Source organism: Diuraphis noxia, unplaced genomic scaffold (assembly GCF_037042655.1).
Source record: "Diuraphis noxia isolate RWA-SAM2 unplaced genomic scaffold, SU_Dnox_SAM2 contig0001, whole genome shotgun sequence".
NCBI lineage: Eukaryota > Metazoa > Arthropoda > Insecta > Hemiptera > Aphididae > Diuraphis > Diuraphis noxia.
Genome location: NW_028301711.1, coordinates 7,936,664 through 7,956,720, shown reverse-complemented (window position 1 = coordinate 7,956,720; position 20,057 = coordinate 7,936,664). Strand labels below are relative to the sequence as shown.

Here is a 20,057-nt window from a genome sequence, read left to right as displayed (position 1 = left end):
AAAATTATCAAATTATCTTAGATAGAAATTCATAAATGTTTTTCTTTTTATATCTAAGATTTTAAAATTTAATACAAGGCTCCTAACATATTTTTACAATAGAAATTGAAAAATAAAAGAAATATACGGCAATGTTCAAATTATCTTAGATAGAAATTCATAAAAGTTTTTTTTTTTAATTCTAAGATTTGAAAATTTAATACAAGGCTTCTAACATATTTTTACAATAGCAGTTGCAAAATAAAAGGAATACATAGTCACAATTTTTTTTTATAAGTATTCAAAGTTTGAATTTTGACAACATATTATGTAAAAATCACGAAAATTCACAAATTATTTTAAACTAGAAATTCATAAAGTATTTTCCTTTTATATCTAAGATTTTAAAATTTAATACAAGGCTCCCAACATATTTTTACAATAGCAGTTGAAAAATAAGAGAAATATATAGTCACAAATTTTTTTTATAAGCATTTACAGTTCAAATATTGACTAAATACGTAAAAATTACGGCAATGTTCAAATTATCTTAGATAGAAATTCATAAAAGTTTTTCTTTTTAATTCTTAGATTTGAGAATTTAATACAAGGTTCATAATATATTTTTACAATAGCAGTTGAAAAATAAAAGAAATGTATAGTCACAATTTTTTTTTGCATGCATTCAAATTTTAATTTTGACAACATACGTAAAAATCACAAAAATTCGTAAAATATTTTATCCTAGAAATTCATAAAAAATTTTTCTTTTATATCTAAGATTTGAAAATTTAATACAAGGTTCCTAAAATATTTTTACAATATCAGTTGAAAAATAAAAGAAATGCATTGTCACATTTTTTTTTTACAAGTATTTAAATTTAAATTTTGACAACACACGTAAAAATCATGAAAATTCGCAAATTATTTTAAGCTAGAAATTCATAAAAAATTTTCTTTTTAAATCTAGGATTTGAAAATTTTTAATAATCTATAATATATCCTAGACAGATAAACCGTCTCCGTTCAGAATCGTTTTTCTTATACAATGATACCTATCATTGCATTCAAATTTAACCTACCTTAGTCAGAGGTCCATCCCACCCCCAATGTACAGCAGAGCGATACCCACTTACCCGCTTTTTTGAAAGTACTCTTGATTCAATGACAACAATTTCGTCAGATTTTGCTAAAATTAAAAATAATTTGAATGACTATATAAATAAAATTAACTTCGGAGTATAATATAGTCAAAAGGAATAATTAAAGATAGTAAATATAAAGGAATATATTATGTTATATAAATCAATATACAATGAGCTTATCAATCAGCTTTCAAAAGAAACTTCAATTTTATTAAGCACAGTAATAACAGCCCACAGAGAACAGATAAATCCACAGATATTAAAACCAACTGAGTTATTAGATCAATTTAAAGACGTAAAAATAAATTTATCTTCAAATTTAAACATGCCAATGGAAATAAACATTAAAAATTACTTTTATTTTATGAAAATTATAGAGTTAAATATATTTTATCAGAATAACTTAATTATTTATTCCATAAATGTACCACTAATAGAAAATCTTTAAGAGACAATGCTAAAGAAAAAACAACAAATATTCACTCTACCGGAATTACAGCATTAATAACAATAGTGGTAATGAGATATAAAATAATTAGATACGTAAAAATAGGGGTAAAAAAACTAATATTAAAACCAAGGATAAACTCAATGTAGTATACTAGTATATCACGTGGATAAGAATAAAATACAAAAAGATAACAATATAACAGTTGAAGAAATTGTCGAAACCTAAATCTATTACATTGTACTTGGTAGACAAAAAATAATAGTAAAAAGCGGAGCAACTTGGTACCGGTTTATAATTAACTAAATTATGTAATACTTATACATTTATATATATTTATTTATTTTTATCTTTATAATGTTAACTTAAAAGTCGAGTTTCAAAGATAGCAGATGTCAAACACCTATTTAGCTAGGGTTAATCAACCTATAATAACCAACAATATTCAAATTATTTATGGATTAAAGACTAAGGTTATTTTATACAAATTATAATATGATGGGATAAATGTTAATTTTTTTTTATATGTTATACTTTGAGTACTATATTTTCATATCATCAGATATTCTTATATTGTCGATTATTGCTATTAAATAGAAATATTATTAAATTATAAAAAAATAATAAAAATAAAACATAGGTAATCAAATTTATAACACGTAAAACCAACACTATTTGTATAAATAAAAAGTATAATTGGCCTCTGGTGGGGTAGAAATACTCGCAAGCAAGTACTTATATAACACAAATAGTCTACACTTGGTTAAAAAGAAATATGGTTCTAGAAAGTTTTGAAAAGCATCCTATTAAAATAAATGGTTAATGGTCATAATTGACAATATAAGAAAGTTAATTAAAGTTATAGATATTAGAAATTAAATAACCAATTAAATTTGATAATGTATACATATGTAGGTTAGGTTTATATATGTATAAAAATGTAAAAAGAAAAAACATGGAAAAATCACGAAAAACTTCAATTAACCCCTTCACCATATTTTTCATTTTTTTTTAAAGGGAGGGGGTAATGTAACAATTATAATATGTTACATGATACCTGAGTATATATATATGTTACGGTAAATGATGTTAAATGGAAATTAACGTTATTCGCCGGTTATTAACGTTATTTACCAAATACACAGGTAATTATCGTTATAAACCGGATAATCACGTTAATGACCAAATACGGCTGAGGGAGAGTTGTGGCCAGACCTTTCGATTCCGGTGTTGGAGACCGGTGAATTCCGGCCCGATAATATTTTAGGTATAGGTTAGTTGCGGCCCGACAATATTTTAGCGATAGGTGAGTTGCGGCCCAAGTAATTATCATTACATATTATGTACCTTACTTATGTAATATATATTATATTATATACCTATTACCTATGTACCGTATAAACGAATAACGATAAACGAAATGTTCAATACGTATGGGAAGTTATATTTTTGTAAATAATATGATAAAGATAATATAGATCGTTTTACCGTATTATCTGCCATATATGACTTACATTATGAATGCTTTGATTTTTTTTGGACATTATTATCATAATATATTACACCAATTATACTTTTATTACTTAATATAATGTCATAATATTAATATATTATATTATATTATATAATTTTATGAATACTTTTATTTTATTTACGACCAATATTAATATAAGTATGACTATTTATACTAGAAAGTACCTACATAATATTGTGATGTTTATATACTATATATAGACATATAGTATATAATATACGTACTTTATAAACCCGGGCCGCAATTCGTACGTTCCTTTCATAAACCCGGGCCGCAACTCGTACGTACCTCTCATAAACCCGGGCCGCAACTCGTACGTTATTTAGGGTTTGGGCCGCAACACTAACACTGTCTAACCTAACCGCAACACCAACACTGCCAAATACACAGGTATTTGGTAGACCAAATATGCACATGAATCTCAAATACCTACTACAATTTGAAAAATGATGTACCTAGGTATTTTTAAAAATAGAAAAAATGCATTACTATTTTTTATTTGTTTTTACAATTTGTACTCCCATGACATTTACTATTACATAATTTTTCAGCCCCACGGTGCACTGCTTTTTTCTGACATTGAACACATAATTTTAAATAAACCATAACTGTTTCGTTTGTTATATTGCAATATTTATTTTTCAGTTCTGCCATCATATGATTTCGTCCTCCATGGCCGATGGCAGAATGTGTTTCGTGAAGAATATCAAACAGTTCTTCAATTTTAACGTAATACAATACAACATTTTTTTCGTCAACTGGTCTAATAAGGCGTTCTTTTCCGTTTATTTTTAAAATATCGTACTTACGTACTACACGATAGTCCTTCATTGTTTTAGCTTCACCGACAGTTTTTAAACACATTTTTGATTTTTAGGCCTGTATAGGCCCAGTGTCCACTTTATCTGTGGCCGATAAAGTTTTATTGATTTACCCAATTAGTACCACAATTAGTTTAGCGATCACTTTATCATTGCTTGTTGGACATTATTTTAAAATAAAATCAACATTTTCCAAATCATACGGTTATTAACGTTATTCACTAGAAAATAACGATAATTCCCACATTCGTAGGTAAATAACGTTAATAACCGGCAAATAACGTTAATTTCCGATATAACATAATTTACCGTAACATATATATGTACTACACGTCTACACACTTAACATTATGTACGATTAACTGCTGACCAATACAATAATATTAACACACACTCATAATTGTAAGGACTATGGTCAATACACACCATGTATGAAGTAAGTTAGTTCACTGTGTACCTTAGACCTCAACACTCAATAAACATCAAACTCCGTACAACTACGATACACTCAAATAGTTGGATAGAATATAATTTATATAGCTTGTGAGTATTATTATTTGTAAGTGTTTAATCTATAATAAAACTTAATGATAACTGAAACAGAATCCTAGTTATTTAAATATATTTAAGATCCTGTTATATATATATATATATATATATCTACCCCTGGCTTCGGTAATTATATCTATAGAGTCCTACGACTCTCACTGGATATCTTATATTTAACTGGTCGTTCACCCGACCATATTACACTATCTTAAATTTAAATTACTTTTATTTATTTTTATATTAAATCTACTTAAATATGTTTCATGTACCTAAGATGTGTATTTTTACATAATATCTAGAATCATGTTATAGGCAGTGGCGTGCTCATGGGGGGGGGGGGGGGTCATGGGGTTTGACTCCCCCCCCATGGTAATATAATATAATATAATATATTATACTATATTATATAATATTAATATTAATATAATCAATAGTGGTCCGGGAAATATTCAAATTTTTTGTTCAATATAATAAAATCTGAAACTATTCTAATTTGGCAATACTGAATAATCGGCGTTCATGATGAATTGTATGATAAAACTGAAATAGAAGTATTGTTACAATAAATACGATATTTAATTTTATTATACCATGTGTTTGGTCCTCGTAATAATCGGCCACAGATATATATATTAAATATTTATTATATCTGTGTAATCGGAACTATCCACCTTGGTGTTTTCATACAAAATTATCCATCGTTATATATCCTGCTTACACTTTGTTCAGAGCACGTTGATATTATCTTATTTGCCAAAAACTTTGTAATTTGTATAATTATTTCAGTATTTACCGTGTTGTGACATTAAATAAAAAATGGTAAAGAAATCTCTCACTCTTTTACGGTTAGTGAGTTTGATTCAGGTTCACTAAAAAGGTTAAAGATATCGATGAGTCAAATAAAGTTGATGACAAGAAGGTAAGACATACACTCATACACAGGTAAAATATAAATGCTGATAACTTACACTTCTAAAATATACAATATAGAACTATGAAATACCTATATTACAAAAATATTACTGCTGTCTGTTTGGTTAATGTTAATGTGCATTGTGCATATTTTTTGTCTTTGGTTATGCTAGTAATGAAGTTGGAACCAGAATAGACTCCGTCTATTGTACCAAAAAATTATGTAAGCTTGTTTACTAATAACCTTATCTGACATCGAAAAGCATGCAGTGAGTGCATATTATACGAGTCGAGTACTAATTTTTTTACATCATTCATATTATAGCATATAATGTGTATTATCTATAATAAATATGTGATATGTATAGGTAGTACCTAAATTTTATATTATTAAATGATCTACTAAAAATATTAAGTGAACCCCCCTCCCCCCCCCATAGAAAAATCCAGAGCACGCCTCTGGTTATAGATAAAATAAATATCATACTTTACTTGGAATCTCTTTATTTGTTAATAAGGTTCTTCATATCACTTTAATATTCATCATCCATAAATATATATTTATTTTTCAGAATTCTTAAATAATTGATTACTTATCGTTTACAATGTCTGTTGTAGTTATCGAATATTAGATATGATTACTATTAGTCATTGACATTTATTAACAATTTTATATATTCATTACATTCATACACAATTGAAATATATTAAATAAAAATACCTAAGACAAATTTCGAAGAAAATAATTATTAAGATCAAAATAAATTTTAATGTTTTTTTCCCCGTTCTTTTATTCATTAAAAGTATGATGTGTAATTTTTGCCTTAAATTAATAAATTGAACGCAAACATTCATATTATAATATTGGCTATTGATGTACAACGTTAAAATGGGATATTTTAATTAATATTAGAGATATTTTCACTTTTTCAATTTTCTTTTTGATGTTTATTATACATACAGATAATACACCCGCCCAAGAAATTAAAATTACCTGGATCAAAATTAACACATTGTCGAGTAATATTACGTAAGTAGTGTATTACCGAGCACAAAACAATTTTTGAGAAGTTAAGGTCTCTTAAACTATTATTAAGTTATTTCCTTCAGACTTCAGTGATCCAAGAGCCAAAAATATTGGTACAATACAATATATGACAATTTAGAAGTATATTGATTTTTCATAGTGAATAGGCAATTAATTATATATATCCTCAATATGAATATATATCAATTGTAATCAATACGTGCACATATGACATTTATTAAATAACGAAACAAAATTTCGCAAGTTTTTTCGGGTAAATCGTCAACAGTTTGATTACCTATTTATTATTCTTAGTTAAGTCTTAAATTTGAATTGACTGAACTATCCAGCAACAGAGTGAAAAAACCGATTACAACAGCAGAAAAACTATCATTGACATTGAGGTAATTATAATTCATATACAATATAATCTTATAATAAAACTTTAAAACATAATGTACTTTAATACATTCTTAGTAATTTCACTTATTTACATTCTCATTATCGTTTAATTTGTTATCTTATATGCATAACAAATTTTGTTAAAAATAATTTTTTTAAAAGGTAGGTACGTGGTTACTAGTGAGTCATTTCGCTCGTTATGGTTTAGTTTTCGAATACGTCATACATACGAGTATATCAGTAGAATTGTCAAAGAAACGTTACTGATTTTGAATAAAATTTAAAACCATTACTTTTACCAGATCCAAGTGAAATTGACTTCAAAAAGAAATTGAATTTTGTTACAAGTGGAACTTTCCCAATTGCATTCTGGCCATTGATGGCAAGCATATTAGAGTTAGGAGTCCGGATAATTCAGGGTCATTATTTTTTAATTATAAAGATTTTTTTTCTGTCATTTTCGTGGTAATGGTCGATGCTAACTGTAAATTTGTGATGGTGAATATGTGGTAGTCGGGTATTTAACATAATATGTTGAGGGATGGTTATTTGGAAAATAACAAACGGCATACTACGAATATGACCACGATCAAGAATTACCTTCCAACAGCATGTTACCCATACGTAGAGGAGGTGGATTTTTACATGCGAACAGATTCGAGGTGAGAGAACGATTCAAAACATTTTTTAATGATGAAGGATCAGTATCTTGGCAGAGATAATTTATATACATGTTATACTTATAATTTTTCTTAATATACAAACTAATATTTGTAATTAGGAAGTTATATAATAAAATATTGTAGTAAACTGTTGTAATATTATGTCCATTTAATACTTTAAGAAAAACAAAAGAGTTAGATTTTTTTTAATAATTTGTTTTTATTATGAATTATGATGTAAAAAAATGAAAGAAATGTAAAAATTACTAAGTAACAACGAAACAGTATGTTTACTAAAATATTATTAAAACTTAAGTACCTTTTATAAAGATAGATTTAAATTTTATAAATTTAACCCGCAATCTATCCAGAATTTAACCAGAATTATTGTAGTATGTCGGTGAAGGTGTGTTTTCAAAGTCGTTTGTAGGCGAGAATGTCACGTGTGGTGGTGCGATGGTTTGTAAGTTGATCGATGTAGGGTATGCAATGGTAGACGATGTAGTTTGAGAACGGTCTCAGTCAGATTATGAAATCGGCGATATGCAATTTTGTGGGTTAGAAACTCTGTAGTAATGTTTGTTGTTGGTTTTGTTGGAAGTTTTGAACAGAAAAAAAGCCAGGCTTGGTACTTTGAGGAGGATCAGCATATTTTATAAATCAGTGTCATCCTTATTTTTATTTGCGTTTATAAGTCGTTCGTTTTGCTGTTGAATACTTTGAATAATCATGTTTCGATCTTGAGTTTTTTTTGCTAATATCGCGGTCAGCTTATCCATTTTTGATGTTTCACGATTACCTGAAAATGAGCACCCAGGTAAGTTAACATTACCATCTTTATTTGAAACGTCAACATCAATCTCATCATCAGTATCAACACTTCCATGGACACCGTACCATCACACTTCAATCTTACTCGCAAACATGTTGATAAGATTATTTTTGAAGAAATCGTTAAAGTAACAAAGCTCTAACATCCACAAAAATATCAATTAAGATGAAATGAAATGAAGAGATAAATAAGCAAATTATAAAAGTAATCAATGTAATTGCATACATAATTTAATTTGTTTTTAATATTCTTTAAAAAAAAGAGATTAATTTATGAAATGTATGTTTCTAACTATTGAAATTATTTGTATATGTACTGAATATATTAATGATCTTAACTGTAACTAACGATAACTACCTATTAAAAAAAAAAAAAAAAAAGAATGTGATAACAGTTATAAGTAATAATCGTAACATATTTAATTAAACAGGTTATTTAAACGACTTGATATAATTTTTGTTATTAAATAAAGAAGTTACATAAATATGATACAATATCCATCATTTTATCTAATTTATTTGGAATGGCTACGCTCTATTATGCCATTAATGCGTGCATTGCTGAGGTAATGATCAGCTATGTCCTGAAAGTTGAAATAACATTATTCGCGGCTCATGCAGTGGCTTTCAACATAAATACCTTCATTGGCCAAGGTTAAAAACTTATTTGTTATTACTGGTTTGTATAAAAATGTCAATTTCGTTTAAAACTACCTATCATCATGTCTCTTTAGATCTATTTTAAAGATTTCATCTGTTGTTTGGAATGATGAATAAAATAATTTAGTCAATAGGATTGACTTGAAATAGCTAAGAATAGATAAGAAATGCTTTGGATAAATTTGAAAAATTAATAAAGAATAATATGACTTTTTGTTGACCTTATAGCAAGTCTTAATAAGTGGTATTTGCTATTACGAATTATTGGTTTTAAGTAATTGAATTCTTGACTTTTATCAAATTATTTAGCTTTCTTTTTAAGTTGAATTACGATATATTAATAAATAATAAAAATAAACTATAAGTTTTAAAGTAACAGACAAATATAGAATAAATTATCATTGAGGTAATTCAAAACAATACAATATTAAGAAGTTCCCTCAAGTAATCAATAAGTACAAAACAGATATATGTATAATAGTAGTATAGTACGAATAGATTTTATTTAAACATAATTAATAACATGGTGGTATTTTTTATATTAAATAAACAAACATAATGTGATTATTAAACAACTGGTATACCAGCAGTTGTCGAATCATCGACACCACATTCGTTTGTGCCACGTAGAATTTTGAAAAAACCTTGGACACCCCAATCTTCATTTCATAAGTTGACCATCAGCCAGTATGGTATTCCATTTTCTTCACCCCATCCGATCAATTTAACGGCGTGTGATTCCAAGTATGTAGTATTTTCGGTTTTTGCATAAATCCCTTTAAAATGTAAAATTTTAGTAATAAATATGATTATGATTATTAATAAAAAGAAACACAAGTACACGTCATATTATAAAATATCCAATCGTAGGTGCTAATCGTATCCGTAGGAGTAGGTGGTAGTACGTGGTGGTGAAATCTGGCACAAGGCAGAATTTGAGTCTCCTGGTATAATTGGTTATTCTAGTCGATTCACATCCTTTCTTAGTAGCAGTGACTTTCCGAGAAGAGACGTGTGACAATGCTTTTGTAGTTTAATTATCTACGCTTTTTTTACGATGACCTCAGCATGTTATTTTATATTAATTGCCTACTTAGTTATATCACTACTCATAGTAGAAACTTACACTATGTTTTGAATATTGATAGGGTACGTAACAATATACATTGTAGGTACAATGTTTTAATAATGCTACCTATATGGTTAAAAGGCTGTTTTGTTTTATGTAAATACGGAAATTAATACAGACTTAAAATAACTACATTAAAAATGATGTACAAATTAAATTATTTAATTTTAGTTTTATAATATGATGATTCTTTTTGATTGAATTATTGAACTACTTTTTACTTTTGTTTGATCAATATAAATTAAAATTATTGTTTTTAGTAATTACTTAATAAACTAACTAATAAATAAATAAAGTACTTGTTAATTTTTAAAAATTAAAAAATATATTTTATAGGTATTTAAAAATAATTATTTATTTATTATAAAAGTAATATGTGAGGCTATGTTAGATTTTTTATATTTGGTTTATTTGGGTTGGACCATTTTTAGAGAGGGTTAAAGCCTTCCCTCGCCACCCCTTAGTATAGTACTTGAGAACTATAGAATGTAATCATAAGCTATTGAAAATTAAGTTCGATTAAAATGAACATTAGGTTTATGAGTAATGAAACATATACCTAAACACACAACAACATTTTAGAATAAACATTTATCATGTTTAATGAATTTTGACCATAATGTGTGATGAAAAGAACTTCTAATGCCAAATTCATAGGCGCAACTAGACCAATAATTTTGGGGGTGCACAAATAGTAAGAAGCTCACTGACCCGTAGGGGCAAAGCCCCCACACCCACACATCGTTCATCCCATTAGTTTTCATATTACATTTATAAAAAAAAATAACTGCCAATGTAAAATATATATAACATACATACTTTGTTTTTATAGTGGTACCTAATACAATTTATAGATTAACAAAATTAAATGATCAAAATCAGAACTAAATATTTTAACATGATTTTGCTTGAATGAAAATTATATTTATTTTAAATTTGTTCACCTCTCAATTTGCACCTCTCAATATTTAATATTTATGAATTGGTAAATCTTTGTTGTAGCCCTTGAAAGAATAGAGTGACACAAATCAAAATATAAAATATATTTTCATGAGTATTCGAATATTTATTTCAAATACTTTTCAAAAGTACCTATTTTACACAAGACTGAATGGATGTGTTAAACTGTGTGGCTATGTCTACAGTTATAATATTGTAGACAATGTTTTTATTAGGTGAATAAAATTGGTAAATATAATTATTTTTAATTTGTGTTGTGTAAATAAATAATACAATAAAACTTTAATTTTGTATACTTTTTAACTTAATTCAATATATTATAAATTAATAACTGGCAATTGTTGACGCATACTCGTATACAATAATTTTAGATGTCATTATTATTATTATTATTACTTTTATCTTTATTATATTGTATTATAGGTATCTTATTCTTGTCGATATCTGGTCGATCGATATCATTGTTCAATTATATTTCAGTGTATTTTTATCCGTGTACATATATGTATCATTGTGTCGGCTGCCGTATATATGAATAAAGTACTTAGACATGCAAAATAATTGGATCTTAATGTATAAATAATTAAGATATTAATTTTTTTTTTCATATATATTATTATTTTATACAGTCTATTAAAAAAAGTAGTGTTTTGGTAGGTTAACAAAAATAAAACGTAAAGAGAATATTTCATTGGTGACAAAAATAGTGAGCTGGCCGAAAACGATAATTACAGAATGGCTGAAAGAGTAAAGGTTCATTTTGGCCGAAAAGTGTTCCACCCGATCGCGACGTTTCGTATCAGAACCCACCATAACGTATTTATTGGAAAAAATATTTTTGTGTTCAAAAGTGGAATTTATGATAATAAACAGAAAAAATATTTTCCTTCCAACAAAAATATTGGAGTGTACAAATATTATAATTTCATAAAAAAACAAAAATAAAGTCTACAGCATGATTTGAACTGACAATGAGCAATACCTAACACTTTTTAAATAATACAAAAATTTTTATTTCAATTTTAAACTATATTAATTAGTTGTAATCGTTTCACTTAGTAAACCACTGGAACACCACCAGTCATCGAATTATCGATTCCACATTCGTTTGTGCCACGTAGAATTTTGAAAAAACCTTGGTCACCCCAATCTTCATTCCATGAGTTGACCATCAGCCAGTATGGAATTCCATTTTCTTCACCCCATCCGATCAATTTAACGGCGTGTGATCCCAAGTATGTAGTATTTTCGGTTTTTGCATAAATCCCTTTAGAATGTAAAATTTTAGTAATAAATATGATTATGATTATTAATAAAAAGAAACACAAGTACACGTCATATTATAAAATATCCAATCGTAGGTGCTAATCGTTTACCTGACTTGTAACTAGGGAAATCGTCGTATACATCAAATGATGCTTCAATTGGTCCGTAAGTCATAACGTCTTTTTGGATGCTGTTATAGTCCAGGTAGTAATAATCATTAGCTATAATCATAAGTAAATGCATTAAATATATTTACATACATGCAAAATTGTAAACTGTAAAAATAAATACTGTATCTGTGATCTTCTTTGAAATTAATATTTTCCTCTCCGTAGCACTGTCTTCTGCATTTGTGATTTGGCTCCATTGGTTGATTGTCGCATTTACTATGGCCGTCATCGTCAATAGGACACGGTGGGACTCTGTATGGTTGACAACCCTAAAAACATTATGTAAACTCAAAGGTTAAACTTAATATTCAATATGACATTTAACACTACAAGAAGGATAACTATTAATGATACACTTTCAATATTTTAAACTTAACTGAACTCAATTAAAATAATCATGGCTTCCTATAGGCTTGGACTTAAATTAAATACACGGTTATAAACTAATAAACTTTTTCAAACGAGTTGCAAACCTCTCCAGATTCGAAGTCTCCTCCGGTTACTAGACCGTGCTTACTAAATTGTTTCCACGCTCTTATTGGATAACCACCATGACATCCAAAGCCACATGTATGACAGCAGAAAGTAATTTCTTCAGCTGATAATAATTCATTAAAATCTCCATCTGTTGCTACACACAAACGGTCAGCAAAAGCTGAGCTCGTGGCCACTGCCTAAATAGATAATTTGTTTTAAATTATTGTCCTATTATTGACACAGAACAATCTATATTTGTACACACCCAACACGATCCACAATTTCCTTGGTCACGTACTGCTCCGATTGTCTGACAATGTCTCCATTTTCTCCTAGCGTCAAAATACGTTGGAATACTGTCCGAAACGTTGTTGTATTTTGGATCCCTGGTTTTGTACATTCCGATATTATTTTTGTTTCGGATTTGTACTCCTTTTGATCCCAAAAGTCTTTGGATTTGTTCCTTTGGAGTATTTGGGTGGAAGTTCCCACCTGCCTTATTTGTTAAATGTTATGATTACTATGTAAAATTATTAATTAAAATCAGTTCAATAATATGTAAGTTTAATATTTTAACCGAATGTATTGGTTAAATACCAAATGAAGGTATTGGAGTTTGATAGGTTTATTGTTCATTTCGATCTGTAATTTAATTTAAACGAATCGTATAATCACATTTTTGCTAAAATTATTTCTAAATTTGTTGGTTTAAGAATACATTATTAAATTTATAAAATATTTATACATTTGAATGTTACGCTGTTTCTAATATCTTACAAATTTATCATAAGGATACTTAGTTGTTCATACAGAAGATTCTTTTATCAAATAACTCTCATTATTTAAAAAAGTATTGACTTTTCAAAATTTTAGATTTACGCCGTTCTAGAATTGCATAATTTTTTTTATATTTTTCACCCTTATATTTATTAGGCAAACTACTAGCAAATTTTGATTTTCAAATGGTAACCTATACTTAAAATTTAATAAATGAATAAAGCTATATTTTTTTTTTATTTATTATCGCGTTCTAATTTTCATTTTTTGCTAATCCGTGTTGATGAGATAAACCTTAGATCATATGATCTAAAAAATAAACGGTTATAACTTTATAAGATAAGTCATATCCATAAAAACTCGTGAATCGGTAATAAAGTATTTTATTTTTTTAATACTTAAAAATTTTAAGTGTTTAAATTTGAATTATAATATTATTAATTCTTATATTTACTTATATTATACTATTTACCACATAGATATTGAATTTTATTTAATAATTTAATCAAACATTTAAGTACCTAAATCACGTGAATTGGATACTTGACGAGTTCATTTGTACAATGGAATGGTAAGTTTTACCTACTAGTTTTACCTAGTTGCAAAAAATAAAATTAATTATAGAATATCTCTCATTAACTTAAGATATTTTGATTTCAGTTTAATCATTTATACATATACGATATTTGTTCAAATGTATACCTAACCAATGGAACACTGCGGGTACTTACTGGATAATACGATAATACATGGCTAAATGGCTTGTTATACAATCAATTAGAATATCACAACACAAGCTACAACCATTACATACACTTTGTGTAATAACGTATTTAGCAATATTATAGCATAGCTTTATATGGATCAGAGACTTGGAATCTGAGAAAGCCAAAATAGAAGCTTTTGAAGTATGGTGTTGGAAAAGAACATTAAAAATTCATTGGACAGAAAAGATAAAAAATGTTGAGGTTTTTAGGAGAATGAATACCTACCCAAAAATCAATATGGAATACGCTAAGATCGAAAAGAAAACATTGATCGGATACGTAATAAGGATTAGTCCTTAGATAACTACAGTAATTAATAAAGGGAAAAATTGAAGAAAAACCTGAAAGAGATGACCTAGATCAATCCATTTTCGTAGCAAGTGATGAAAGATACCGGAATAGGAACATACTCTAAAGTGGGAGCTGAAGAAGATTGTAAGTGACAAAGACGAGTAATGAGAGACATAAATAATCATTTAACCAATCTTAGAATTGGAAAAAAAATGTATCAAAAACTAAAAATTGTGCTAATGTTAATGTTTTATAATTTGTATGATATTTTATAAATAATTTAAATGAGGTGACAACATCAATCATTGCAATTGAAAAGATAATATTCATAGATATAGATATGAATGTTGTGTTTAATACACACAATATAATATGTAGATTGTGTAAATCTAATTAAGAAAAAAAAAAATAGAAACATATGTGTTTAATAATTATACTTAAATTAATGCTAAGTTAGTAACTAGTTAACTTAAAATTATACTGTATTACATTGTAATGATAAATACTAAATTACTGTTGTCATCAAATAATAATTAGTACTAAATTGAATTTGAATTTGAATATTATTAACACCACATTTAAATTTAAATTTTTAAGTCTGGGGTGATTGGAAACTTTGTTTTAATTTTTTGAATACATGTTTAACTTTACTCATATTTTACATAATTGCAAAATGAACATTTTGATTAAACTGTATTATCATTTTGAAAAAGATTTTTCATAGTCCTTGGCTTATTAAAGTAAAATTGTTTAATGGTTCATAATAATATCAGTATAAAATCTGAGAAATTCTGTCATAAACAGGGTTCAAGGCCAAACAGAAGCAGAATCATTGAATCAAACGATTAAAAATACATTTAAATAATTAAAAAATAAGTAATTTAATAAATGGTTATTCTCTCCCCAGTTTTTGTTAATGGTTATCAGTTGCATCACATTAAAGTAGAAAATATACATTAAAAAACTTAAAATACGTTAAAAAGAACCCACCTAAAAAACAATGTGTCTATTGTTTGATTCTTTGTACTTATAAGTATTATAAAATGCTAATAAAATCAGTAAAAAAATCAAAAAAAATCAGCAAATTTCTGTCTCAAACCCTGTTCATGACATTTAAAATATGATTTTTTATACATAAAATATAATTACTTAAGTTTATCAGTGCCTTATATGTATTTGAACGTACCTATATCATTGTTATTTAAATACCTAGGTACCTATTGATTAAATTTATGTGATTGGTCAAAAATACCTAGTCCTACCATGTACTTATATATTACAACTATTCAACTATTGAAGCGACTTATAGTAAATTATTTATATTATACTAATATTTGATTTGGAATTGTAAATGCATTAAATTGAAATTGTAAAAATCAAAAAAAAAAGTTGTTTATACCTAATATTAAATTAGTTTGGAGCTAATATTACATTATATTATTATTATTATATTAGCTATGTGATATTAACCTGTTAAAAATATTATTTAAATGTATGTCGGTATTGTAATTCCAGATTTGTAATAAATTGTAATTTTAATACCACTTACAATTAGTGTTATTAGTAAAATTAATTTTTATACATTTTGATGTACTTGTATAACTTACTTTATTCAATGTGCATGTGCTTATATATTTTGTATATGAAGAGGTACAATATTTGATTTGTTCAAAAAATATAATAACTAAAACTAATTTAGCCACTAGTACAGGCATGTCAAACTCAAAGTATCAAGAAGGCCAAATATATTGAATGGTTTACTACTAGGACCGGGCAACACATAAAAATTTAACGAAAAATAAATATTCTATACAAAAATTTTCTATTTTATTTTTTATGTTTACGAAACATAAATCGTGTAAAAAATGTCATATTTATAAAACTGTCAATCATTATACCAATGTGGAAAAACTAATACTTTATGCTTACATTTTTATATTTAAAATGTGTTGTAGAATGTTGTACATGAATGTGATACATAGTATTTGTCAAAAAGTATAATTTGTTAATTTATTATACATATAATAAATATCAGTATTACATTTAGAAGTGGTTTTTAAATTATGTCTTATTCAAATAAAGGAAAAAATTATATGATTAGTTGCTATATTAAAATGACAAAAAGTACCAGAGGTGCAGCAAGGTTTGAAATTATTTATTAAATTGAAATATCCAGGGTTGAGATGTTCAACACTATTAATTAAAATCATTATGTCTTCTAATTTTAATCATTGTTTCTATGATTTATAAAATAAAATTTTCAAGTCTAGTTCACAAAATCGCAATTACAATTTTAAAATGTGAGTTTAATGAACGGATACTTTAGTATCTAAATAAACATGTTGTTTATCAACACTGCATATTTGTGACATAAATTAACAGTAAGTTACTGCTACTATTTATTTTGTAAATACACATATTGGTAACACTATATTTTCTTGATGATAGATAGTAATGATAAACCATGGGCAACGGAATGAGATAATTATGTATTTCCGTATGTTCTTTGTGTTACTCTATGGCGCGTAGTCGGCATAGAAAAGAGATTAATTGCAATCTAAGCTACAAACAGCACAGAACAAACAGAAGGGAATCTTAAGGCTCATCGAAAAACCGTCCGACATTTCTATATTTTAAACGTGCTGCCACGTACCGAGAAATTCCCTTTATTTTAAGTTTTCTGTGGTTTGTGGCTACACTGTTAATCTGCAATTCCACTCATAACAACAACAACTTACACAGTACAACACGTCATGGCTAACACGTTCTGTCGATTTTCGAATAAACAGTGTTGCACGGTATATAGAAAAAAGGGAAATTCCCGGTACGTGGCAGCACGTTTAAATTCTAGAAATGTCGGACTTAGTTTTATCATCTCCCATAAGAGCCTATGTTAAATGAAATATGATTCCCTTCTGTTTGTTCTGTGCAAACAGTAACAGTCCAATTAATAATATGGTGGCGTGTTATTGTAGGTGCCTAGGTATTATCAGCCATCAGGTACAAAGATAATCGTTGCTATACATTGGATCGAACGATATCGAATTTATTAGATACTTATAAGTTATAACTTTTGATCTTTATAATTTATAATAATTATTACGACCAGTACCGCAATCACCTTCGAGGGGTGAACTTCGTGACTCCCAAAAAATGGGCTTAATCCCATTCCTTTGCTGCGAATGACTGCGAATCATTCCACAGAAGATTCAACACCGAATTGAATTCTGCTCATCCTAACATTTTCAAGGTTATCGACATACTTACCAAAATACAATACGAAACTCAAATTAAAACTCGAAGTAATGTAAACACACCAAAACTGACTAAAAAACAAGAAGCTCATTGAAAACAGTATTCAAGAATTTTCATCAAATAAAATAGCAAGCATAGATTATATGAAAAAAATTGTACGCCAAAAATTTACCTATTTTATATTTTTTTAAATATTTTTAAACGTACATTTTTTTATGATTTTTATCAATTTTTTAAAACTTTTTTAACATTTAATTCACAAATTATAATTTTTATAATTTTCTTAGAATATAACCTAAAAAAAAATGTTCAACGGGAGCCGTTTGGGAATCCACCTTTTTGAAAAACGGGAGCCAAATGGGCTACACCCATAAAATACATTTAGGGGCTTTAAGCACTTTATGAACTGATTTGAAAAGTGTAATGTCTTTTGCCCTGAGATATAAAAATCCTGATAGCTGCGGTATCTACAACTGACGAGGTATAACAGCATTGGCGTAGCCAGGGGGGTTTAGTGTGTTAACCCCCCCCCTCATCATCCGTATTTATATCAAAAATATAATGTTTTTAATATAGGTTAGGAATACAATCATTTGGACGTGGTAAAATGTATTTGGTTTTTCCATATTCACACACTACCACAGTACCACGGACTTAAAGTATGACTCAAATGTCTGGAGTTGTGGGATCTAACTGTTACCAGCGCGCATTATAGTATTTAAAATATTGCAATGTTGTTATTATTTTGTGTTATGCATTGTAAATTGTCATCGTTAAAACTTTACTAACGTATTGTATAATTTATTTAAACATTTTATGACTACATTTCAGGGAGTGTGAAATTATTCACAAGTTACATTTTATCAACCCCCCCCCCCCCCCAAAAAAAAAAAGTCCTGGCTATGCCACTGTATAACAGTATAACACATTTACACACAATAACTATCTACCAAAACCACCCAACTTTGAGGAGCAATATCTCATCAACGGATTAACGAAAAATGAAAATTTGAACGCGATAATTAATAAAAAAATAGCTCTTTTCACTTATTAAATTTTAAGTATAGGTTACCATTTGAAAATCAAAAGTTGCTAGTTGTTTGCTTAATAAATATATGGGTGAAAAATATAAAAAAAATTATACAATTCTAGAACAGCATAAATCTACAATTTTGAAAAAAAAATTTTTGAAAAAAGTTAATACTTTTTTTAAAAATAATGAGTGATATTTGATAAAATAATCACCCTGTATAACAATAGAATAATATAGAAAATAAATTTTATCAATATATTCTCGAGGCTTTTAACGAATTAGTTGTAATTCAAAAACGATTATACCCGAAGATAGTTGATATTTTCGAAAAGGTTTAAATGTAAATCATCCAAACATTGATATAATCTTTTATATAAAATATTCGTGTCAAACAATTTTTAAAACCAAATTCCTCCGTAATTAACCATTATAGGATCGAATTGGATGAAATTTTTTTTTAATACTTAATAGGTAAATACGGCTGTAAAGTATTTTTTACCCTCCTACTAACCTACTAGCCGGGTATTAACGACCAATTGAACACAAATTTTGAATTATATAGAGTTGGCATTATTAATGGGCAACGAAGGGAATGGGAATTAGCTAGTATGCTTTGTATAATAATATATCAATATATTTATCCGTTGACAGTTTTTGAGCGATTACACTCATTTCATAGAATTTACATTTATTTTACATGACATTTTTCGTACCCAACATATTATATAATAAACGACTTACCTTCCATGTAGTCGCTTGCCTATTGATATTTTCAATGAAATCTTTTTTCAAAAAGTATGCTTGTTCAGTCACATAAACGCTGACGAATATCACAAACAATAACATAAAAACCCTAGCCATGGTTATAACTTTGTAGCAATAAATTTCTTATTTAACAAAATTTAATTAAAATCACACTGTTGCTGCATGGACTACAGCAGTAATAAAATACAATTCGAATA

General features: G+C 27.4%; 1 protein-coding gene across 1 annotated transcript; it reads right to left on the bottom strand.

The window, feature by feature from the left end:
- Window positions 1-11,938: 11,938 nt before the first annotated feature.
- On the bottom strand, window positions 11,939-20,057 carry LOC107167166 (cathepsin B-like cysteine proteinase 4). The gene is made up of 6 exons (XM_089219223.1): window positions 19,837-20,057; window positions 13,238-13,468; window positions 12,969-13,169; window positions 12,617-12,764; window positions 12,436-12,546; window positions 11,939-12,326 (listed from the first exon to the last, which is right to left on the bottom strand). The coding sequence occupies exons 1-6, from the start codon at window positions 19,954-19,956 to the stop codon at window positions 12,115-12,117; spliced, it is 1,023 nt and encodes a 340-aa protein (XP_089075349.1). The 5' UTR covers window positions 19,957-20,057; the 3' UTR covers window positions 11,939-12,114.

Excerpts from the sequence above, each read along its gene's own strand:
- LOC107167166 (XM_089219223.1), bottom strand. The coding sequence starts at position 19,956 with ATGGCTAGGGTTTTTATGTTATTGTTTGTGATATTCGTCAGCGTTTAT. Across the intron at positions 12,765-12,968 it reads GAGACTTCGAATCTGGAGAG|GGTTGTCAACCATACAGAGT; the intron begins GTTTGCAACTCG and ends TAATGTTTTTAG. Across the intron at positions 12,547-12,616 it reads CAAAGAAGATCACAGATACA|CTAATGATTATTACTACCTG; the intron begins GTATTTATTTTT and ends TTATGATTATAG.